Source organism: Meleagris gallopavo, chromosome 5, assembly GCF_905368555.1.
Source record: "Meleagris gallopavo chromosome 5, MGAL_WU_HG_1.1, whole genome shotgun sequence".
Taxonomy (NCBI): Eukaryota; Metazoa; Chordata; class Aves; order Galliformes; family Phasianidae; genus Meleagris; species Meleagris gallopavo.
The window spans coordinates 6,353,397-6,375,802 of NC_139408.1; the positions used below are offsets into that span (position 1 = coordinate 6,353,397).

The window sequence follows — 22,406 nt, forward strand, 5'->3', positions numbered from 1 at the left end:
CCGCTGGGCACCAGTTGAAGCTGGCTGCCTTCTTCAGTGAACAATGGAGAGCCTCCCAGCATCTGGGGCTGTGGGTGTTTGGGGTCAGAACCCTTCCTGGTACTGCAAAAGGTCATTGGTGGGAGGCGAGGGCGAAGTGGCTGCCGGTGCTGTGGCTGTGGGCAGGGGCACGGCCTTCCTGAACCTGCATTCCAGGGGTTTGAAGGCTGAGGGGGAAACCACACAGCCAGAGCACAGCGTGTCAGCAGGCTGCTCTGTCCTGGTGGCCAGGGGGAGGCGAGGAGCTCCCCAATGCTGTAGGGTGAGTCCCTGGGATCCCCTGGCACGTGGGCAGGGGCAGTGGTATCATGCTCGTGCCTGCAGCTGCAGCCCTGCCGGGCACTCCCCAACGCTTTGGGGCAGCTGGCAGAGGTGGGGACATTCCCCTTAGTACAGGGGCTGCCATAGCTTTGCCCTGCTGCAGAGGGTTCACAAGGGTCTTGTCTTCTGGCTGTCCATCCTGGCCGTGCGTCTCCAGCTGGCACCCAGTGCTTTGTGTGCACACCGGGGTGCTGGCTCTGCATCCCCGGTATAAAATTCCCCCTTGTTTGCTGCACCCCACCAGAGTGGGGCTGCACCTTCCTGGGGCTGCTCCATCACGCTGACTGCTGCCAGCAGCCCCACGGGGAAGATGCTGGGTGGGGGGAGAGAGCAGTGGGAAGGCGTCTGGTGCACGGGGCAATGCCGGGCTGTGTGTGCTGCCCTTGGCTGCAGTCACCTGCTGGCCCCACTGCTTAGTGCTTCCTGAAGGGCTCCGCCCTGGGGCTCACTCACCTGCCTCTGCCCCTGAGCTGCCGTCAGAAGAAAGCAGAGGAGTTATGCCGGTGGTCCGCATAGCCGTGCCTGTCCAGCTGTGCCCTTTCCCCCTATTGCCCGCCCTCCCTGCCGCCTTTCCACCCCTCCGCCGCCTCTCTCCGCCTCCCCCCTCCCTTGCCTGGCACCCCCCCCCCCCCCAGCCATCCCCTCTTCGAGGCGGTGAGAGCACTCAGGCAGCCTGCAGCCTCTGGCCTGCCAACCCCAGGTCCCCGTGGGGAGCAGGGCCGACAAATGGGAGTGTGGAGCTTGGACCCGGCGCAAGCAGCCCCATAGCACACCAGTACGGAGGGCGGGATCCCCCCCAACCCCGTGCTGCTGCCACCCCCTGGGTTGCCCCCATGGATTTCCGAGCAGGTAGGAAGCAGCCCCCTGCCCACCACCCTGTCCTGCTCCCCATCGCGGCCACTAACAAAAGGCAAGAGGCAGCCAGCACCTGGGAGGTGATGTGGAGAGGGAGTTGTTTCCCCCCCCCACCTCAGCCCCCAGTACTTGGGCTTTGCTCCCTGCCTTGGGGGAGCCTGCTGTGGCCACAGCCTCCCCAGCATGCCTGGGGACCCCTGAGGGAGTCCTGGGGAGAGGGAGGGGAATGAATGGAGCCTGTTCTTGTGTCCAATTGCATCAAATACATTCTTGAAAGCAACCTGGTTCTGCTTAACACTTGAATTTCAAGGGGGGGCGGGGGGGGGGGGAAAGAGGGAAGGAAAAAAAAAAGAAAAAAAAAGAGGCAGCAGCTTGGAGAGAGGGTGTATGCAAGCTCGCGTTTTTTTTATTCTTGCATTCCTGGACACCAATCAAAAGAGCAAATCAAGGGAGGTGGAAGGGGGAAAGGCAGCAAGCAAGGGAGCCGGAGCGTGGTGCGAACCGTGCACACACTCGCACACCAAAAGCACGCAGCCCAGACTGCTTCTGCCACTTAACACTCAAGCAAACACAAACCAAAACAAATAGGGAGAGAGGAAAAAAAAAGCCAAAGGAGAGCCGGGGCAGAGCGGAGCAGCAACATCGGCTGTGTGTCCATCGGTGCGGGGCTGAGCACTGCAGCAACACATTGCTGGGCTCCCCACGCCTGCAGACCCGCGCCCTGACTCTACTATGCTAAATGTGGCTGGGGAGCCCCCAGGTAAGAGTGGGGCCATGGGGTGGGGGTCCGCCGCGCCAACTGCTGCTGACTGTAACTCCATTTGATTCAAACGTCTGTCTGGCTTTGGGATTGATTTAAGGCTTTTCCCCCCTCTGCTCTCGGGTTTTTTTTTTTCCTCCTTTCTCTTGTTGCCTCTTTTCCATGCATGTTTGTGATTACCGGGCAGGGAAACGCTGCTTAGCATGGAGAATTAAAACCTGAGACTGACAGAGGGGAGGAAAACGGAAAGTACCCAAGCTTGGGTTTTACTCGTGGGGCAGGCAGGCACCGCAGAGGGCAATACCTAGTGGGACATGGTGGTCGCTTCCAGGGTGCCAGGAAATCCCCCCCCTCTGTGGAGCTCTCTCCGGCCACCAGAAGGCTTTGTTACCCTGGGGCCATGGGGAGCCAAGGGCAGCGGGGTTGCCGGGCACGGAAAGGACAGGGAAAAAGTTGGGAAACAACCCTTAAAAGGTCAGACTGTGGGCGCTGGTGGCCCTGGGGCTGGGGACATGAGGCCGAGGCCACGTTTTGTTCTGGCTCCCATGGAGCTGGAGCCATTCGGTGGAAGCTGGAAAAGCGGGGCTGGTAGCCGGGGTCTCTTGCTGCTCCCTGATCCTGGCCTGACATGGGAGGTGGTGGCAAACCAGTGGCCCCGGGAGGCTGTCGGCTGTGGCCTGTGCTCACAGCACAGCTAGCAGCACCAAGAGCTGCTGCCTCGGTCAAGGCCGAGAGCAGCCCAGTGACAGCCTGGAGACACAGCTCAGGGCTGTCGTGCTGCTGCTGGGAAGCAGTGTCCCTGTGCCTTGTTAGCAGGCGGCGTGAGGGCATGGTCCTGCACACATCTGGGCTGCATTAGCCCCAGCCCGCCAGCAGCCTCCGAAGGGAAATACAGAGGACTCTGCTTACAGGGTTGCGCCGGGGAAGATTTATGCCCTGCTAAGTGGCACGGTGCACCATAAATCACCTCCTGCCCTGTGCCCACCTGCCTTGAGCCACAAGAGTGAGTCCAACTCCGCAGCCCCTTGGGTGCCCACAGAGTGCCAATGGACGCATCCCAGTGGGGATATGGGGGTGTGCCTGTGCTGGCACATCTAGGATGTCCAGCATGCCAGCCCTGCTGGCTCCAGGTACCCCTGGTGATGGGTACGCACCCATACCTGGCACTGCTGGGGAACGCGTGGCTGGCACAGATCACGGGGCTCCTGCTGGAGCCACTGGCCCTGCCTCTGCAAGTGTCCCCTTGGCACAGGGTGCTGGAGGAACTGGCAGCGATGGCAGCATGTCCAGAGGTGGCAGGGGATGGGGGGTGGCATGGGGCTCTCTGTTGCCACACAGGCTGGCACCGGGACTATCCACCTGCGTCCTTAATGGTGACACCATGCACCTCCTGCTGCCCGCAGGGGAGCCCCCAGTCCCCCTGCTCTTGGCCCCGCAAGCTGTTTCCGCTGCAGGCCGGAGAGGGGCCAGGCTGCCTTTGGCGCTGTGCTGTCCCTGGCTCTGCTGCCGCTCCCAGCACAGCTCCACAGCCCTCGGCGCTGCTGGGGACACGGGAGGGGTTTGGGCGTCTGCAGTGCCAGCAGGGACACTGAGTGCCTGTGTGGGTACAGGGTGCCGGTAGGCCGCATAGGGCTCTGCCACCATTGGTCCCATTGCTGCTGGGATCCAGGTGGGCGACAGCCGAGGTGTGGGATCTGGTCAGGATTAGGGACTGAGCCCCCATCTCCGGCAGGAGGGGGGTAACACAGTGCCGCGGGCTGGGGCCAGATGGGAAATCCAGGCCCCGCTAATTACAGCCTTGCTGGAGTCTCCCATGCACGGATGCATTTATAAACACACGGAGGAGACAGGATGTAAACATTCAGTGTGAGCTATGAGTACGTGCATGGCCAGGGGGGTGTGGAGCCAGTCTCCCCCTGCACCCCTGTGCTCCTCTACACTTCTTGGCCACCATCAGGGATGTGGCTTCGCTCTCAGTAAGGCAGCGGGGTGGGGGCATGGCACAGAGCCCTGTTGCTGGGGCTGCAGTTTGTCTGGGGGCCCCCCCTGCTCCCCACTTGCATCGAGGGGTGTCAAAGCACAGTAAGGGCAGGATGCGTGCCTCTCTCCTGCCAGCACTTGGGGACTGCAGGGATGCAGGGTGCAGGTGTTGCTGTCAGTGCCATCCTCACGAAGGCACATGGGGAGAGCCACATTGGGGGTAGCCAAGGCCACTGCCATTGTCTGCTTCGTTCCTGCTCCTCAGCGCCGTGCTCACACTGGGACATCCCAGATCCATTCCACCTCACAGTGCAGGGCTCTGTTGTCCCTTGGCCGCTAGCCCATCAGATAGAGCTGCTCCCTGGGTTCAGGGGGCAGGGGTCCCCTTTCCCCAGCCCACACTCTGCTTTGCTCAGTGCTTTTCAGAAAGCGGCGCCTGCGGCTTGCAGTCATGCCTGACCCCAGCAGCTCACTGCCCACTGCGTGCCCAGGGAACAGCTCAGCACGCACAATGGCAGCAGTCGCTCATGGGGGGTCTGCTTGGTGGGGGGGGTGCTCACAGCTCTGCACTGTTCCGCACCTCCAAGGCCACCCACGGGTGACGTTCCCTGCTGTGACGCATAGGGGTACTGTTGGATGAGCTGTCCTGCTGACGCTGTTGTTGGCCTCCTCAGTGTCCAGCACGTGTGCGCGGGGTGACGTGCACTGCCAGAGGGCCACCTCAGCTCTCCACCTGCCCCGGAGCTGCCCTGTCCTTTGCTTACGTGGGCTGGGAGCATCCTGGCCCTGCTCCAGGGACGGTTTTGAAACCTTGGGCTCTTTCTCTTGACATCACTGGGATCCAGCTGTGCTGGTCTCCTCCTTCCCTCGGGCCACTGCCTTATGCTGGTGCTGAGTCATTTTCCACCCGAGACAGGCAGGGGAGTGTGACTGTGCCACTATGGGAACCATTTGGGCCCGTGAGGCCACCGCTGAGTGAGCAGGACTGCGCCACAGTCAAGTCATTGCCACCACCACAGTTGCAGATTCTTACCGTTGCCCAGCTCTGCACGCCCCATCCTCATCAATGCCTGGGAGCTACCAGCTCTGTCTCCTTCCCTGTCCCAGCTCCCCCAGCTCTGTTTGCCTTGGCCCCACGGTGCCTGGGGCCGGGTGTAAATCCCACTCTGGAAACCTGAGCTGGTGGTGGGTGAGGGTCCAGCCAGCCCTGCTGCGCCACACGGGGCTGTGAGTGCCTGTGCCGGGCTTGGACGCGCCGGGGCTGAGCCAAAGCAAACACCCGGGGGCGGGTGAGTCAGCGCCACGCGGCCCCCCTGCCGCCCGTAGCCCACGCTCACACACTCACTCGCTCGCACACAGCAGTGCACACCACACTCACCATACTGGGACCCACGGATTGGTCATGCACTGGCAGCTTCGCATGGCACAGCCACAGGCACGGAGTGGCACCTGTGTGGTCACCATTGTGCATGCTGCCATGCGCACAGTGCGGCACATCATGACTGGGACGTCCTGCATGGTGTGCACTGCTCCATGGTCTTTCCATACACACTGTGCCACGTGTGTGTGACGCACATTACACTGTGTGCATTGCGTGCTCGCAGGGCATCATGCACCACTGTGAGCCTGGTGCTGGGTGGGCAAAGTTGGGATGTGTGCCATGCACTGGAGCTGGTGCTGCCGCAGCTGGGATGTCCCCATGGGCCCACGTGCGTCACCAGGGCTTGGCTGCTCCTCATTTCCCAAGCCTCCCAGCAGCAATTGACGGGGAGTGGTGACGCACGAGGGCACTGCAGGGCTCCCAGCCGCCCTCGACTCCCTGGGGAGCCCACTGCAGGCTGTGCCGTGCTGAGCTGAGGTCTTCCCAGCAGAGGCCTCAGTAAAGGTTGCTCCATGCCCAGCTGCCTTGAGCCCTGCCTGGCCCCTGGCTCCCAGCAGGGCAGGGATGGGGATAGGGACGAGGATGGGATGTGCTGCTGCAGCCCTGCAGGGCGCCCGGCATGCTGTGCTTAGGAAGGCAACCAAGCCTGCTTCGGCATTGGTGGTAGGTGACTCGGCGTTCCCAAATATAACCCGGGCATCCCGGCGGGAGCACAGCAAGCAGCACTCACTTGAGACCATATAAAGGATTGTTTCTGCAGCCCATGGTCGGCAGTGCAGAGAGTAGAGGCCATGCCAGATGGGCATGGTGGCACTGGTGGGGACGACATGGTGTACCTGAGGCTCCTGTTGCACTGCTCCTTGTTCTCTGTGCCAGGTGCTGAGCACTGCCACTCCATGCCCAGCCCTTCCCTGCCTCAGTTTCCCCATATGCAGGGTGGTGATGAGCACACTGGCAGCATAAAGTCCTGAGGTCCAGGAGTGCTGTGCCGGAGCCCAAGGGCAGAGCAGTCCCAGTCATGGGTCCCTGTCACCACACAGGTGGAGGAGGTGCTGTGGGCAAACCCTGGGTCTCCACCCCTTGGGGGGCCAGGGGATGTGGGGTGGGCAGTGGAGTGCTACTGGAGCACTGCTGCATCCTCAGCACCCTTGGTGCCATCATACCGCACGGGGGTGCCCAAGTCCCCTTGTCGGGAGGATCCTCTCTGAGGTGCCGTGTCTCCACAGGAGACTCTTGGGGGATCTTTGCCTTTTTGTGTGCCGCGCTCTGCAATCTGCCAACGGTGCCCGCGCTGAACGGCACGGAGGAGCTGGGTGCTGGCCAGTCCATCCAGAAGACCTACGACCTGACCCGCTACCTGGAACACCAGCTCCGCACCCTTGCCGGCACTTATGTGAGTAGCTCACCATTGCCCCTTCCCTTAAACTGCTCATCCCCCCAGCCTGGGGAGACTCCATCATCCCCAGGGCATGGCACTGGGATGTAGGTGGGAGTACCCTTATGCACGAGATATATGCGTGTTTCCACCCATGCTGGAGGCCAAGGAAATGCCTCATCAGACAAGGGCAGTGGCCAGGGGAGCCTCCCTGTGCTGAGGCCTTGGACTCTGGTCCTGGCACAGTATGTGAAGATCTTCACATCTCTGGCTCCTCCCCCCCCCCTCCCCTCCCCTCCCCTCCCCTCCCCTCCCCTCCCCTCCCCTCCCCTCCCTCCCCTCCCCTCCCCTCTCCTTGCCTGCCGGTGGCACCAGCCCAGGTGGAGGTTTCACTGTCTCTGCCCTGATCTGCTGCCCCCCCTTGCTGCTGCTGATCATGCTGTGGGAATGGTGAGGGTGAAATTGCTGTCTCCACATTGCTGGTGAGCTCTTGCTGAGCTCCCCTGGGTGCCTCATCTGCCTGGAGGAGGAGGGCAGGTGGAAGATGTGGATGCAGACACCTGGAATACGGGTGCATGGAAGACTGGGGACCTTCATGGTGCTCAGAGACATGATGAACTTGGGGACATAGAAACCGGGGGCACAATGGGGAAAAAGTGACATGATGGGTGTGTCCAGGGGATGTGGATATGGAAACCTGGGATGTGGGGACACATGGAGAACGTGGGGACATGGTGGGCATGGCGCTGAGGGACATGATGGGCAGGGGAATGTGGAAACCAGGGGTAAGATGGGGACAGGGAGACACGGTGGGCATATCCAGGTAGAGGACACAAAGGTCTGGGATGTGGGGTATATTGTGTGCAGGGAGACATGGGAACCGGGGGCATGAAGGTTGTGGAGATCTGGAATGTTCTGTAAAGGAGAATGTGGTGTGCAGGGGAATATGGAGACTGGAGAGGTTATTGGTCACCTGTAGCTGGGGGATACAGAGACCTGGGTTGTGGATACCTGTGGTTGCGCACACGGAGAACCTAGGACATGGAGGGCATGGAGACCTGGGACGTGATGGGCAGTGGGATCTGAGACTGGAGACACGGTGGCATGGAGACTTGAGACGTGGTGTGCAGGGGGATGCAGAGACCTGGGATGTATTGGGAATTGGGCGCAGAGACTTGTGGTGTGTGGGACATGGGTGCCAGAGACACGTCGGCTCCCTGTCAACTCCTCCCCTCCTTGCAGCTGAATTACCTGGGCCCGCCCTTCAATGAGCCCGACTTCAACCCCCCGCGGCTAGCACGGGCTGAGCGGCTGCCCAGCGCCACGGTGGACTTGGACCTGTGGCGGGGCCTGACGGACAATGCACGTCTGGCAGCCAACTACCGGGCCTACAGCCGCCTGCTGAAATATCTGCGTGGCCTGGACAGCCAGGTGGGCACAGTGGAGCTGCGCCATCGCCTCGGCCACTTCTGCTCCAGCCTGCAGGGCCTGGTGCTCAGCATCGCCGGCGTCATGTCTTCCCTGGGCTATCCACTGCCTGCTGGCCCTGCCGGACCCCCGCCCTCCTCTGGCACCCCTGCAGCCCCCAACGACTTTCTGAAGAAGATGGATGACTTCTGGCTGCTGAAGGAGCTGCAGACGTGGCTGTGGCGCTCAGCCAAGGACTTCAACCGCCTCAAGAAGAAGGTGCCACCAGCTGTGGTCACACTACGCATCGAGGCCAGGGGCTTCTGAGGGCCCCCACCCTACTGAGGGGATCCCCACAGCAGTGGCCACATCATGTCACCACTTGGCCTTCATGGATGGGGATCACTTTAGTGCCACTGAAGCCACCATCACCGCTTGGCCTTAACAGATGGGGATCCTGACCCCAGAATGCTACCAAAGTCACCCCACATATTCCTCACCACCTCACTGTGCCTTGAGAGATGGAGTTCCCGATCCCAAAATGCCAGCAAAGCCACTCCAAGTCCCCCCCGTCACCACTGTGTGTTAAGGGACAGGTCTCCTCATCGTAAAGTGACACCAAAGCCACTCCACATTCCCACTATCGCCACTGATTTAACAAATGGGGCTCCAGACTCTGAAATGCTGCCAAAGCCACCGCATGCCCTTTCTATCCCTGGAGTGTCATCAAAGCCACCCCACATCCCCAGCATCACCACTGTTCATTAAGGGACAGGTCTTCTGATCCCAAAGTGCCATCGAAGCCTTCCCACATCACCACTGTGCCTTAACAGATGGTCTTTCTGTCCCAAAGGGCCATCAAAACCACCCCAAATATGCACCATCATATTGCCGTGCCTTGACAGATGGGATTCCCGATACCAAAGTGCCACTGAAGCCATTCCATGTCCCCACCATCACTTCTAGGTCTTAAGGGATAGGGATCTTGATCCCAAAGTGCCACCAAAGCCACCCGGCATCCCCCCATCACCACTGTGCCTTAATGGATGGGTCTCCTGACCACAAAATCCTAAGGGACAGGGCTCCTAGACCCCACAGACCTCCCCACATCACCCGCAGTACCTTAAGAGACAGGCACTCAGCCCCAAAGGGTTCCCATGGTGTCCCATTACCTTGCCATGCCTTGGGGGACAGCCTCCTGCCCCCAAGTGCAGCCAATGCCACCCTGCCATCATTTGCAGTGCATTGACACAAGGGGTGGTGACACTGTGGTGTCCCCGTGGCCATGCTGTGCCACCCATTACCCTGTAGGGCTGGGAGCCACGGTCTCCTGCCCTGCCCCACGGCAGCAGTAAGCCCCGCTTAGCCATGAACGGACCAACCCTCCCTTGCATAGGAATAGGCCCAGCTCCCAGTGCAGTAAGCCCCGCCCACCCACAGGAGCACAGCTGGGTGCCCAAGGCTCCGCCCCTGTCACCACCGTTGCATAGCAACCTGCAAGTCCTGCCCACTGGCCCTGGGGGCGTGGCTTGTTCTGGGGGCGGGGGCGGGGCAGAGCCCCAGGGCCACCGTCTCGGTGCGTCTATGAGTGTTTATTTATTGGAGATGTTATTTATTAGGGTATTTATTACAGAAGATCTATTCTTGTATTAACAAATAAAAGCCTTTCTCCAGTGCCTCTGCCCCCTGGCCCATGCCCCCCAGCAGAGGGACCCCGAAGAGCTGCCCACAGGGGCCAGCTGAGTCTGGTGACAGGCCCTGCCATGCCTTGAGGGGCCCGTCAGCACCGCTACCTCTGTGCCTCCACAGCCCCATTGAGGATGGGGGATGGTGGCAGCACCCCATAGCAGCTTGCCACATGCCAGGGTGGAGGTAGTGGGTTCTTAATGCCCTCAGTAGGGGCAGAGACACCCAGGGTAGGACTGGGCATCAATGTGCCATGTAGATAGGGATGAGATTGGGGGCCACTGTGCCAGGCCAGGGATGGCACTGTGGACCAACATGCCACCATGGCATGGGACTTGGACCCCTATACCACCTGGTGGTGATGGGACTGGTGACCCCCATGGCAACCAGGGCTCAGTTCATGGCCAACCCCCCATGTCCCTGTCACCATGAGAGCAGGGCTATGGGTGTCCCCATCAACATCACAGTGAGGGCATGGGGACCCCAGGTCCCTGTCACCATTGAGGTGACACTGAGGATACGTGAGGCATTGGGGTGCCACGTGCTCTGCGCCTGGCAGGATGGACTCTGCCCATCACCACCCCCAGAGACACTCTGGCCAAGGGGCACTCACCCACCCATGACGGCCACTGGCAGCCTTGGGACACATCACCATCACTGCCTGCCCACAACCCACAAGGACCCACAGACACAAGGTGAGTAACAGCAATGGGGACAGGGATGGGGTGCTCGGGGGTCCCCTCACCATTGACTCTCTGGCAGGGCCATGCAAATCCTGACGTGCCCGGCCCATTTGCAGCGCCTGGAGGCTGCCCTGCGCAGCAGCCTGCCTCGTGCCCTGCCGGTGAGCCACCCACAGCTGCCCCTCCACTATGGGGCTTGTGGGCTACCCCATTCCCTCCCTGACACCCCTGGAGCACACATCTGCTGGGCCATTCTCAAGCACCATGAGCCTGCCCCAGCCAACCCCAACCTGCCTGAGCTCTGCCACCTGCTCAAGGGCAGCCCATCTTTGCCACAGTGGTCTGCATGATGCCGGACTTTGCAGGTGTATGGGGCTGTGCTGAACATCAACCGTGGCAACCCTGGAGACTTCGAGGTGGCAGTGGATGCCTGGCCCAACTTTAGTGCTGTGCTAGCACGGCACAGAGGAGAGGTGGCCAGAGGGGATCTGGGGAGGGGGGGGCCTGTGCCCATGCTGGGGGGCTCAGCACCCCACCCCACAGGCACCACTGAATGACAGCTACAGGAACCTGTGCAGTGCCTTCTACTGGGATGTGGGTGCCTACCGAGCCCTGCTGGAGAGCCCGGGCTGCCTGCGCTGGGACTCTGCTTTCTACATCTTCGGTGGCTGTGGGACAATCATGGGGACATGGGAGGAACGAGGAGTAATGGGAGCGGGGGTGGTTGTGTCAGGAATGGGTGGTGCTGGGAATGTGCGGGGCATGGAGGGCAATGTGGGAACACGGGGGAGTGGAGCCCTTGCTGCTGCCGTCCCCAGGGCTGCAGGATGGCGTGCTGACAGTGTCCCAGGACATTGCATTGGCCAAGGGCATGGAGCTGGAGGTGACTGAGTACTACACCTACCTGCACCCTGACCCCAGCACTCTACCAGAGCCACAGTGAGCCTCAGCCCCATCTCCTTCTGTGTCTCCATCCCTGTTCCCATCCCCTTCTGTGTCCTTGTCTTGTTTCCATTCCAGTCCCTGTCCTATACCCCATCCCATTCCTGTCCACAACCCTCTCCCCAACTCATTCTTGCTCCATCCCATATATGTCCCTGAACTCATCCAGCAGCCATTCAAGCCCTGTCCCCATCTCATACCCATCCGTGGTCATGTACTCATTCTAATGCCAATCCTAAATGTAACTAATGGTAAGTCTAGCCCATCCCTGCTCCATCCCATACATGTCCCCAGTCCCATCCCATCTCCAGCCATGGTCTGGCCCCAGTCCCATTCCAATCCATGGCCACGTCCCCATCGTAACCTTAACCCTAACTGTAACCATAACCTTAATGCTAACCCCTTCCATCCATGTCCCCAACCCCACCCCCACTCACACCCTTGCTCCTGTCCCATCCCTCTCCATGACCACCTTGCAGGCTGGACCCTGACCTGCAGCTGGGCACACTGAGCCCGGCGCACGTGGAGCTGCTGGACTCAACGTGGCCGTACGGGGGGAACGCGTGGAGCCGGCGCTACCTGGGGGAACTGCTGCGCCGATTCCCCTATCTATGCCTGCAGGACCCGGCCGGGGATCTCCTGTGCTGGGTGCTGAGCGACGGCTTCGCAGCGGGAGCGCACGGCTACACAGTGCCGGCTCAGCGGCGCCGCGGACTGATGCGAGCGCTGACGATCATGGCTGCCCGGCGGGCGCACGGCCGCGGCTTCCCGGTGTACGGCCACACGGCCACGGGGAACCGGGGGATGCAGCGGCTGCAGGAGGATTTGGGGCACCGCCGGCTGCCGGGGCTGTGCCGCTTCGTGCTGCACAACCCTGCCCTGGCGCGGGCGGCGCCCTGAGTGCCCCCGGGGAGAAATGTGTGAATAAAAGCAAACGAACCGAAAAAAGTCGTAGCGAATGAACCGACTGCAAAATAAAAAAGGAACGACCGAAAAACAGCAACAAACAAAGAAACACTGAGGGGAAAAAAACAAAACAAAACAAACAAACAAAAAAAACCAACAAACCAACCGACCAACCGTGAACGACGTAAACAACCGAAAAGGTGCAAAAAGAGAAGCGCCAATGAATGACCGGACCGAACAACCGAGACAGAACGGCCCGAGCGGCCAAAAAAATACAGGAGAAAAAAAAAAAAAAAAAGACCTAGAAAAAAGATTAAAGAGAAACCACACCCCCCAAAGGAAAGAGAAAAACACTCGAACCAAAACCGAAACCGAACCGCCCCGCCCGCTGCCCACAGGACGACAGCTGCGGGAGGACGGCCGGGCCGCGCTGCCGGAGGGGGACGGAAGAGCGGCGCGGGGTGAGCGAGGGGGCGGCGGGCGGGAGGTGAACACGGGGCCGGGGGGAGCCGTGCGGGGCTGAAGCCGCCGCCGCCGCCCCGCAGGGTATGGGGCGCGCCGGGCGGATCACCGACAGCTTCCCGCGGCGGCACCGCGCGCAGACACGCGCCGACGGCAAAGAGCGGAGCGGAGCGCGGCGGGAGCGCGGTGGAGAGGGGAGCCACCGGGAGGTTCCGCCGGCCCCCCCCCCTCCGCCTACCCCCTCTCGCCCCGCGCTGGAGGACGCCCGGGGCCCCTCTGCTTCGACACGCGAGGCCCCGCGAGAGCTGCTGGAGATGTTGCGGCGCTTCGACCTGGCTTGGGAATACGGGCCGTGCACCGGTGAGCCGCCGTGCACCGACCCCCAACCCACCCCTCATCCTTTCCCCGCCGCTCACGGCCATTCCCCCGGCAGGCATCACCCGGCTGCAGCGCTGGGAGCGGGCGCGGGCGCTGGGGCTCAGCCCGCCGGCCACGATCCGCGACGCCCTCCTGGAGCACCGCGATGACCCCGCGGTCACATACAGGTGCGGGACGGGAACGATGCGGGACGGGAACGGGGCGGCGGGCCGGGGCGGCGGGCTGACCGTGCTCTGTGCCCGCAGCCTGTGGCACGAGTACGGTCTGTGAGCGGACGGCAAGACGGCGGCTCTGGTACGGCGCCGCAGTCCTGGCACGCAGCGCCGCAGCCCGGGTGGCCGCTGTTGGGTGAATAAAGTGGTGAGTGCGTTAATTGCGTTAATTGCTCGGGACGAGGCCGGCGCCTGGTTCCCACGGCAACCGGGAAGGCTACCTTCTGCGTCGCTCGTAAGATGGCGCCGCGGCGCCGCGACTACATTTCCTGTCGTGCTCCGCGAGCGACAGAGCGGGGCGGGCCCGGTAGTGGCGTGCACAGCCTGCTGGGAAATGTAGTGTGCGGCGGCGGGGCTGGGGTGGAGTCACGTGCTCATTCTGAGTTCTCCTGACGTTGCCGTCCCACCGCGCCCAGGCAGACACAGCTCTCCACATCGCCGCCAACCCGTCTCAAGGTTTATTCTCTGGCCGGTGAGTGCTGGTGATAGCAGCAGTGCCGTGCGATGCGGCCCTGCGGTTACACAAAGTGCGTACAGAGCGGCGTGGTTTCCCTAGGCCCCGCCCCCACCGGGGCCAGGACACGCCTCGCAGAACTGTCGCGTGGAAGCTCTGCCCGATGACCCCCGCTGCGCTATGGAGCGTCGGGTGGGCCGGGCTCCCGGATGGGGGCAGAGCTTTTGGTAGGGCTGTGCGCCTCTGCAGCTACGCGGTCCCCATCCACACTGGCCTGGCGAACCACGCGGCACGGCCGGGACCTGGGCCGTGGTCCTAGGGGGGCCGCCTTCAAGCCCCCCGCCTCCCCCAGCATCTGGCCGCATTCAGATACCTGTGGGAGCGAGAGTCTCCAGAAGGAGCCGTGCGCTCCATGGTCCCCCCCGCACCCACCGTCACCCACCTGCAGCCCCACTGTCCCCCGCCCCTAGCGCTCACCTCCCCACCCAGGGGCTCCCCGGGGTTCTCGGGGGTTTCCATCTGACTGATGCTCCGCATGACGGCACACAGGGAGATGCGGGGACGCCGGGCGGCCCCCACCAGCCCCGGCCCGCCGTACTCCTCGGGGGGCGGTGAGGACGCGGGTGGCGACGGAGGCAGAGCCCCGTCGTCCCACGGCACGGCTTCCTCCGGCTCCGGCGCCCGTTCCGCCGCCTGTGGCTCCCAGAAGCTGCTATGCCGGCTGCACACGAGCACCGCGGTTACCCGCAGCCCCGCCCGCACGGAGTCCCGGTTCCTGTTGTCCGAGCGGGTGGGACCCCGCGGGCTTCGCCTCTGCCCCCCAGGTACGCCGTCCTACAGCCCACTGCCCCCGAGAGGGGCGTGACCGCAGCGTGCCCGGCCCGCTGTACCCACCTGGCGTTCAGGATACCCTGGTAGAAGTCGAGCTGGCGCATGAAGCCGGGGTTGGGCTGCACGCCGGGCCGGCAGCGCTGGACGTGGCGCAGCGCCCGCTCCAGGGACCACCCGAACTCCTTCATGGCGTAGGCCAGCACTGTGGCTGCCGAGCGGCTCAGCCCCATGCGGCAGTGCACCAACGCCCGGCCCCCACGGGCCCTGCCATGTAACCTCACTGCGATGCAGCTCCTGGGGACCCAACGGCTTCCCAGTGCCACCTGTGTCCCCAGCGCTCCAAAGATACTGCCCCACACTGCTCCTAAGGCCTCCAGTTCTCCCAGTGCCTCCCCCTGCTTCTAGTTCTCACAGTGTTCTCAGAGCTGCCAGTGTCCCCCGTGCCCCACAGTTGTGTCATTCTCAGTGCCCCAGGATCCCTCTCCCGCCCACTGTCCCCAAAGCTCCCAGCCACCAAGATGCCCCCCTGGCACCCCACAGCACCCCCGCTCCCACTAACTTGATGTCAGAGAGGAAAAGGAAGGTGTCATTCCAGTGGGGCAGCAGTTGGGCCGTCTCTTCGTCATATACCCGCACATTCATGTAGTTGAACAGTGCTGGGAAGAAGTTGTCAATCTCCCGTGCCACGTTCAGGATGTGAGTCACACTGCGGGGCAGTGAGCACTGAGGCCATACCCATGTTCCATTGCCCACCATCACTGCCATCTCATACCCACGCTCACCAGTTCTGCTGCAGCTCCTCCAGGTTGGCTGCATTCCACTCAGAGCCCTATGACGGTGGTGATGCTGTAGGATGGTCGGGAATAGTGGTACCCAACAGCCCATCCCATGCCCACCAGGTAGATGTGTGGGAAGACATGTGAAGGCCGGTCCATTTGCGCCAGCACCAGCAGCATCTCATTGTCAATGAAGTCCTTGTGCTGTTCCAAGCTGTGCCCCATGCGCCGCTCCAGCTCTGTCCTCACCTGGCACCCACCAAGGGGTGAGGGACGGTGATGGGACCCCTGTGCCCTCCCTTGTCCCCCCCGGCACTCACTTCCTTAGAAGTGATGCTCTCCAGGTCAGCAGATGTTAGCACATCCCGCAGCAGTGCCCGCACCGCACGCTCTGTTGGCTCTGTGGGCAGCAGCAAGCCAGGCCGCACGGACTCCAAGTCGGCCATGGCCAGCCATTCATTGAGGCAGCTCTGCTCCGAGTCCAGTGCTGCTGCGTATTCCTGCACCCAGGCCAGTGCTGGGCCCCCTGGGATGTACCCACCCTGGGCTGCCAGCTTGCAGGCACGGTGCAGCTCCTGCAGCACGGCCCTGGGCATAAACACTGGTACATTGAGTCTGTTCCATGGCTGCAGCCATGCCAGCCTCTCCCAGCACCACATCCCCCCGAGCCCAGCATGACTTGTCTCTGGTCATGGTGCTCATGATGCTGCCCCACACCCTTGCATCCTGAGCCCTTGTCCAAAACAGTAATGTACACATCCCCATCCCCATGGCAATGCCCATGTCCCCATGCCCACAGCCGGCTCACCACATGGTCTGGATGGAGATGGGCTTGAAGATGCGTGTCTGCCCCCCAGATGTCACACTAAACCCCCTGGGCACCGCAGGGACACACGTGGCTCAGGGTGGGCATTCTTGCTGCACCCCTTTCAGCAGACCCCATCCACCCCACCCATTCCTTACCCATCACCATCGAGGAAGACCTGGGTGTTGCTCCAGAGGGGCAGCACCATGCCCAGGGTGCAGCAGTTGGCCCTGAGGCAGGCAGGGGTCAGAGTGTGACCATCACCCATCCCCCCTAGCCTCCCAGCCCCACTCACCCTTCGTGTGGGAAGTCCACGCCCAGCAGTGCTGTCTGTCCCTCAGCGCCCACCTCCTCTGGCCGCACCACCAGCAGGTATCGCACCCGCTGTGGCCACGCTGACTCCAGCTGCACTGCCTGAGGTTGGGACCTGAGTGGGGGTCCCCAGGCGGACAAGGGGCTGGGCCAGGCTGGATCCCAGCACACCCCCATCGCTATTGCCATCCCATTGTATTTCCATATATCCCATCCCAGTCTTGTCCCTGTCCCGAATTCATCCGCATCCCATCATCATCTGCATACCTTTCCCAACACATTCCAACCCCACTGCCATCACTATCTATATCCTGTCCCCCACCTCCACTCCCGTCCCATCTCCATCCTGTTCCCATTTCCATCCTCATTTGGTCCCCATTCCCATCACCATCAGCACACATATCCTCATCCCATCCTGTCCCTTTTGCCATCTCCATCCCATTTGTATTCCCATCTGCATCCTCCTTACACAGTGACCCTATCCCTGCCACCGTCCCCATCCCATCCCCAACCCATTCTGCATCCTGTCTCATCACCCTCCCCACCCCACACCATCGCGGTGGAGGTCCCACCAGCTGGATGGCGTCCTGTGATCTCAGCAGCTGCATCATGAGCTGGAGGTGCCGCTCCTGCCGCCCGGGCTGCACGGCGGGGGACGGTCCGGAGGCTGGCGGCTCCTCGGCAGGCAGCAGCAATGCGGCCCCCCGGACCAGCGCGAAGCTCTGCCTGGGGCAGGAGGGCCGTGAGCGGGACGGGATCACCCCCCAGTACCCCTTAACCCCCGGTGCCCCCATCTCACCGCCGCTGCAGGTGGCCGCGCCTGGGCGCATCGTCTTCCTGTAAAGCACGACAGGGAGAGTGAGCACAGCCATCCTGGCGGCGGCGTGGGCACGACGCGACTCCCCCGCCGTTTGCGGCACAGGCACGGTAAGAAGAGTTCCGCTGCCGGCCGAGAGCTCCAGGCAGCTCGGGAAGGTCTCGACCTGTTTCCCCTGGGTGAAGCGCTCGCGAGTGGGGGGTGGGGGGGACAACAGGGACTGCCCCAGTCCGACCTGACGGCACCTCCCGACCCTTCCCGTTCGAACTGTGCTCCGACAGCGCTCCCCGCCCGCTCCCGGCCGCACTCACCACGGGGGGAACCCCTGCGGAGCCCGCCGCCCACCCCACAGTGACCAACGCCATGCCCCGTTCAGGAAGCGCCGTCACAGCCCCGCCCGCAGACAGGCACGGAATGGCCCAGGAAGGGCAGCGGGCACAGCCCCGCCCCCCCGGCGTCGGGACTTCCCTGCGGGCGGCAGGGGCATGGGGCAGAACTTTGGGGAATGAGAGGGAGGGAACCCGGGACGCCCCTTCCTGCAAGACACGCCCCGAACCGCAGACCCCGCCCCCTCCTGCAGCCCACGCCCCTTCCTGCAGGCCCCGCCCCCCGCCCGCCCCAGGCAGAGGCCACACGCGGCTGTCGATAGAGCTCTGTATATGTCCATATACATCCGACGGGAGCCGCACCCCGCAGCAGCGCTCGGGGCCTCCTCTGGAGCGAGGAGATGGGGGGGCAGCTCAGCTCCGGGAGCCGCTCCCCCGTTCCGGGCTGCCCTCGGCACCGGGCTGCTACTTGTCGGTGAGCGAGAGGCGCAGGATGCGCTGCAGCTCTTCATCCTCCTCCCGCCGCCGCCGCTCGCGCTCCTCCTGCTCGCGCTCCGACAGAGCCATGGCCAAGCGCAGCTGCTCCGCGAAGCCGCCGTAGCCGGGGTTGGCGGGGGCGGCCTCGCTATCCGCCGGGCCGGGCCCCGCTTGCAGCAGCAGGCTCTCCTGTAGCGCCCTGCGGGACAGTGCTGTGGCCGCGCCCCCCTCGGACCCCGCGCCGCTCCTGCCGTCGTTCCGCCCCCCCGAGCCCCGGGAGCGGAGCCTCACGCACCGCTCCAGCTGCAGCTCCTCGTCGTAGGGCGGCAGACGCGGCCCCGGGCGGGTGTTGGTCAGCGCCTCCCACACGGTCACCTGCGAGGAGCGGGGCTGGGGCGTGGCCTCGCGGTCGCCGCGGCCTCGCGGTGGGCGTGGCCTCGCGGGGAGCGCTCCCACCTGCTCGGTCTCAGTGCCGGCGTCCAGCAGGCTCTGCTGGATGGCGAACTGCAGGAGGTCGTCGTCTTCATCCCGCAGCGGTTCGTTGCGCCCCGCGCCTAGCACCGTGTATCCCGGCGGCACCTCGAACACCGCCGGCTCCACCTCGCACGGGAACGGCCATCCTACAGCAGCACACCACTGGGCACCCCCGGCACCGATCCGAAGGGATTCCCGTCTCTGTTCCCACCTACAACCCATCACTGCCCCTCTGATGGGCTCACCCCATCCCCATTCCTACCTCCAACCCCATTCGTACCATCTAATCCCCCACCCCACCCTACCCCACCCCATCCCATGCCATCCCATCCCCATCCTACCCTCAGTTCATCTCATCCTATCTCCATCCTCATTCTATCTGCACTGTGGCCCCACATCATCATCCCCCAACCCCATCCCATCCCCTCCCCCCCCCCCACCTCCAGGCCCAGCTGCCCTGGCACCGGGGGGCTGAGTGGGGTTGCAGACCCGTACGGAGCCTAACGGTTGGTCACAGCCACAGAGGTTGCTGAAGGTGATGCGGGCGTTGAGGACATGGAACAGGGGGATCTCTGGGGGGAATGGCGGGTCAGCAGCCCCACTCACTACAGCCCCATCCCCCCCACCCCTTCCCTCACCAATCTTGACAGGGAAGCCAGGGGGCAGCTTGAGGGTGATGAAGTCACGCAGCTTGGCAAAGTGCGCATTGGAGATGGCCATCAGGTCGATGATGGGTGTCACCTGCTCAGCCAGTGACAGTGGGTGCTGCTCACAGAGCCACAGCGTTGCCTTGAACCTGTGTGGGCAGTGGTATGGGCACAGGCACGATGCCACTCCCCTGCTTCCCTCCAGTGCAGCGCTCACCTCTGCACCTTGCTGGACACCTCGATGGGGCGCCCGATGTTGCGTGCCTCTAGGTCGAAGTGTGGGTCAAAGTACTCCTCGAGGGTGATGGCCGTAGGATTGGTGGGGCTGGCGGCTGGGGGTGCGGGTGCCTGGGGGGAGGCACGGCCACATGCAGCTCAGCACGGCCCCATGCCGTCCTCCAGCCCTCCTGCCCACCACTCACCCCATTGTGGGTGCTGTGCTGCTGTGCCAGGCCCAGGAAGGAGTGGAAGGGGGTGCGGGAGCCTGTGGGGAAAGACCCAGTGTGGGTGGGCATGGGACAACAGTGCCAGCCTGGTACCTGCCCTGGGTGGGTAGCGCAGTGACACCTCTAGTACGGGACTTGTCCTGGTCTGAGAGGTGCTCTGTCCTCGTCTTGGTGACCAGCTCCACATTGCTTGCACTGTACACCTGCAGGAAAGGACGAGACGGTCTGGGACGGGATGGAGATAGGGATTGGATGGGATGGGGATGGGATAGCAATAGGATGGGGGTGGAATATGGATGGGGATTGGGATGGATACAGGATGGGTGTGGGATGGGGATAAGGTTGAGGAAGGAATGGGATGGGATGAGTTGGGATGGGGATGAGAATGGAGCGGGATGGAGGTGGGAATGGGATTGATGGGGATGAGAGAGGGAATAGGATGGAATGGGGATGGAATTTGGATGGAATGGGGTCAACCCCACCCTGCCAATGGCACCTTGGCTTCATAGCCGCTGACCACCTCCATCTTCTCCGAGCGCCATCCCCAGATCCCTGACTTATTCCTGGGTGCGCAGCCAGAGGGTGGCATCAGCCCTGTGTCCAGCAGCCCTCCAGCCCCACCTGTCCCATGGCACACACCGCTCAAAGGCAATGTTCCTGGTGTCCAGGTGCGTGGAGACGATGGGCGACGTCAGCCGCCCAGCCACATGCTCTTCTGAGGGCTGCATGGCCGCCAACAGCAGGTCAGGCTCGTGCAGGGCCAGAGCCAGCGTCTCAGTGTACACCACCTGCTTGTCATGGTCCACCTCCATCACCACCGCTCCCTCCTCTGCATGAGGGGATGGAGTCAGCACTTGACACCCTGCAGCACACAGGCAACCCCTGGCCTTGGGGAATGCTGCATTCCAGGGGTACCCGGGGCTTTTATGGGTTATCTAGGATTTGTGTGGGTCCTTTGTGGGTTTTTCTGGGGTGCCAGAGCCGAACCTTCTCCCTTGAAGATGTAGCTGCGGCGGCCCCGCTGCCACGTCATGTGCTCAAAGCCCAGCAGTGTGGTGTCGACCCGCAGGCTCTCACCCCGTTTCCAGACACGGTACACGTCACTGGGGCACACCTTGGACACCAGAGGCACTGCAGGCAGCAGCACCCATCAGTGGCGTGACATCCAGACCTCATCCCTATCCCCCATCCTCACCCCAATCCTTGTTCCTGCTCACCCCAGCTGGTAAATTCCCACTTCATCTCCACGTAGAAGTCAGAGGCCTGAAGGAGACGAAGGGGTCACGAGGGCTATGGTGCGGAGGTCCCTGCTGGCAGTCGGGGAGGCCTGTGGGGCCCTTTGGGGAGCTTGGGAAGGGGACTGAGGGGAAAAAACAGGGAGTCCTGGGGCAGATGGGGTACCCAGGGTCTCTCCAGCTGCCTCTGCACCCCCTAATTCCCATGGAGGGACTCCAGTTCTGGATGTGTCCAGCGATGGGGGTGCTCATGCTGGGTGCATGCCTGGTACTAGGGATACTCTGTGCCACAGGAGCTCGGTGATGGAGGTGCCTGGTGCCAGGTGTGCCCATCCTGGGGTATACAGTGCCACAGGTGCCCGGTGCCAGGGGTGCCCACCCACTGCCTCAACACCCGGCCATACCCGGCGCAGCTTGCTGAGCAGCTCGGGGATGCCAGCAAGTCGCCGCGTTGCCCGCTGGTAGTCACGGTATTGGAGCACCAGCTGCACTATCTCGGGGTCCCCCGTGCTCACTGCCTCTTGCAGCACTGTGGGGCAGGGAGCTGCCATCAGCCAGGCGCCGCCACCATCCCTGCACCCCAAATCCTCCCCACACACCTGTCCAGCCATTGGCGTTCTCCCGGCCCACATTGGCGTTGTGCCGCAGCAGCACCCGCACCGACTCCAGGTGGCCCAGGGATACGGCCAGCTCCAGCGGGGTCCGCCCACGGGGGTCCGTCAACTCCACGTCGTGCTGGGGCACGCACACCGTCACCCCGGCCACCCCCAGTCCGGTGCCAGCCGCGTGCCCATGCTCTCCTACGCCCTCGCAGACCCCGACTACAGGTCCTCCTGTCCCTCAGCGCCCCTACTTTTTCCCAACCCCTAACCCCCCCGCACCACGTCCCAGTGCCCCCAGTTCCTCCCTCCGGTCTCCACGTCCCCTGTTCTCCCCCTCGCTCTCTCCTTTCCCTGCACCCACTGCGCTGCCGCGCCAGCGCTCCAGAGACCCTATTTCCCTACCTCCCCAGTATCACCCGTACTGCCGGCGCCCCCATTTCCTCCCGGTCCCTGTACCGCTGCTGCCCGCATCCCCCGCCGTGCCATGCCCGTACCCCCCCCGCACCCGGCGCGCACCGTGCCGGAGCGCAGCGCACTGTCCAGCGCCTGGTGCCGGTTGTGCCATACGAGGCGGTGCAGCAGGAAGGTGTCGGCGGCGCGGGCCATTCCCGCACCATGTCCCCGGGGCCCGGGCCGGACCGGGCCGGACCGGACAGAGCACGGGGGCCGACTGGCAGCTCCGCGCCTGCCCGCAATGGCTGCGCGCGGGGGCGGTGGTGGCGCGGCGCAGCGCAGCGCGGCGGCGCGGGGCGGGGCCGGCACCGGGTAACCCCCCCCCCCCCACCCATGGCACCGGCGATGCCCTCCCCGCTCCCCT

General features: G+C 63.2%; 5 protein-coding genes across 26 annotated transcripts; 3 read left to right on the forward strand and 2 right to left on the reverse strand.

The window, feature by feature from the left end:
- The first annotated feature begins 1,003 nt into the window (after nt 1–1,003).
- On the forward strand, nt 1,004–9,794 carry CLCF1 (cardiotrophin like cytokine factor 1). 2 transcript variants are annotated; one of them, XM_085224043.1, is made up of 3 exons: nt 1,004–1,209; nt 6,563–6,729; nt 7,954–9,794. In XM_085224043.1, exons 1-3 carry the CDS (start codon nt 1,194–1,196, stop codon nt 8,443–8,445), a joined length of 675 nt encoding a protein of 224 aa, XP_085080169.1. In that variant the 5' UTR covers nt 1,004–1,193; the 3' UTR covers nt 8,446–9,794. The 2 variants fall into 2 exon arrangements, with proteins under 2 accessions (XP_085080169.1, XP_010726278.1); XM_010727976.4 differs by lacking the exon at nt 1,004–1,209 and adding an exon at nt 1,628–1,975.
- Nucleotides 9,795–9,888: 94 nt separating this feature from the next.
- Nucleotides 9,889–12,496, forward strand: GLYATL3 (glycine-N-acyltransferase like 3). 2 transcript variants are annotated; one of them, XM_031557717.2, is made up of 6 exons: nt 9,889–10,499; nt 10,567–10,648; nt 10,853–10,960; nt 11,031–11,151; nt 11,306–11,426; nt 11,909–12,496. In XM_031557717.2, exons 2-6 carry the CDS (start codon nt 10,571–10,573, stop codon nt 12,327–12,329), a joined length of 849 nt encoding a protein of 282 aa, XP_031413577.1. In that variant the 5' UTR covers nt 9,889–10,499; nt 10,567–10,570; the 3' UTR covers nt 12,330–12,496. The 2 variants fall into 2 exon arrangements, with proteins under 2 accessions (XP_031413577.1, XP_085080168.1); XM_085224042.1 differs by lacking the exons at nt 10,567–10,648; nt 10,853–10,960; nt 11,031–11,151.
- Nucleotides 12,497–12,642: 146 nt separating this feature from the next.
- Nucleotides 12,643–13,548, forward strand: POLD4 (DNA polymerase delta 4, accessory subunit). Its single transcript, XM_085224044.1, has 4 exons — nt 12,643–12,796; nt 12,881–13,157; nt 13,231–13,342; nt 13,421–13,548. The coding sequence occupies exons 2-4, from the start codon at nt 12,884–12,886 to the stop codon at nt 13,443–13,445; spliced, it is 411 nt and encodes a 136-aa protein (XP_085080170.1). The 5' UTR covers nt 12,643–12,796; nt 12,881–12,883; the 3' UTR covers nt 13,446–13,548.
- A 274-nt stretch (nt 13,549–13,822) lies between these two features.
- Nucleotides 13,823–17,907, reverse strand: SSH3 (slingshot protein phosphatase 3). 5 transcript variants are annotated; one of them, XM_085224036.1, is made up of 13 exons: nt 17,618–17,900; nt 17,365–17,402; nt 17,138–17,287; nt 16,549–16,667; nt 16,412–16,483; nt 16,257–16,322; nt 15,769–16,036; nt 15,569–15,697; nt 15,455–15,501; nt 15,232–15,378; nt 14,736–14,936; nt 14,319–14,562; nt 13,823–14,214 (listed from the first exon to the last, which is right to left on the reverse strand). In XM_085224036.1, the coding sequence occupies exons 1-13, from the start codon at nt 17,745–17,747 to the stop codon at nt 14,020–14,022; spliced, it is 1,806 nt and encodes a 601-aa protein (XP_085080162.1). In that variant the 5' UTR covers nt 17,748–17,900; the 3' UTR covers nt 13,823–14,019. The 5 variants fall into 5 exon arrangements, with proteins under 5 accessions (XP_085080162.1, XP_085080165.1, XP_085080167.1 ...); XM_085224039.1 differs by having other exon boundaries at nt 17,138–17,291; nt 17,694–17,895; XM_085224041.1 differs by lacking the exon at nt 14,736–14,936 and having other exon boundaries at nt 17,618–17,907.
- Nucleotides 17,908–18,022: 115 nt separating this feature from the next.
- ANKRD13D (ankyrin repeat domain 13D) lies at nt 18,023–22,392 on the reverse strand. 16 transcript variants are annotated; one of them, XM_085224027.1, is made up of 15 exons: nt 22,084–22,392; nt 21,587–21,722; nt 21,392–21,531; nt 20,970–21,015; nt 20,740–20,883; nt 20,392–20,581; nt 20,249–20,315; nt 19,874–19,955; nt 19,729–19,790; nt 19,524–19,654; nt 19,298–19,455; nt 19,100–19,231; nt 18,642–18,805; nt 18,481–18,560; nt 18,023–18,384 (listed from the first exon to the last, which is right to left on the reverse strand). In XM_085224027.1, exons 1-15 carry the CDS (start codon nt 22,375–22,377, stop codon nt 18,174–18,176), a joined length of 2,037 nt encoding a protein of 678 aa, XP_085080153.1. In that variant the 5' UTR covers nt 22,378–22,392; the 3' UTR covers nt 18,023–18,173. The 16 variants fall into 16 exon arrangements, 15 of the variants coding, with proteins under 15 accessions (XP_085080153.1, XP_085080151.1, XP_085080158.1 ...); XM_085224025.1 differs by having other exon boundaries at nt 20,392–20,614; XM_085224032.1 differs by having other exon boundaries at nt 21,392–21,516; nt 22,106–22,330.
- Between the last annotated feature and the right edge of the window lie 14 nt (nt 22,393–22,406).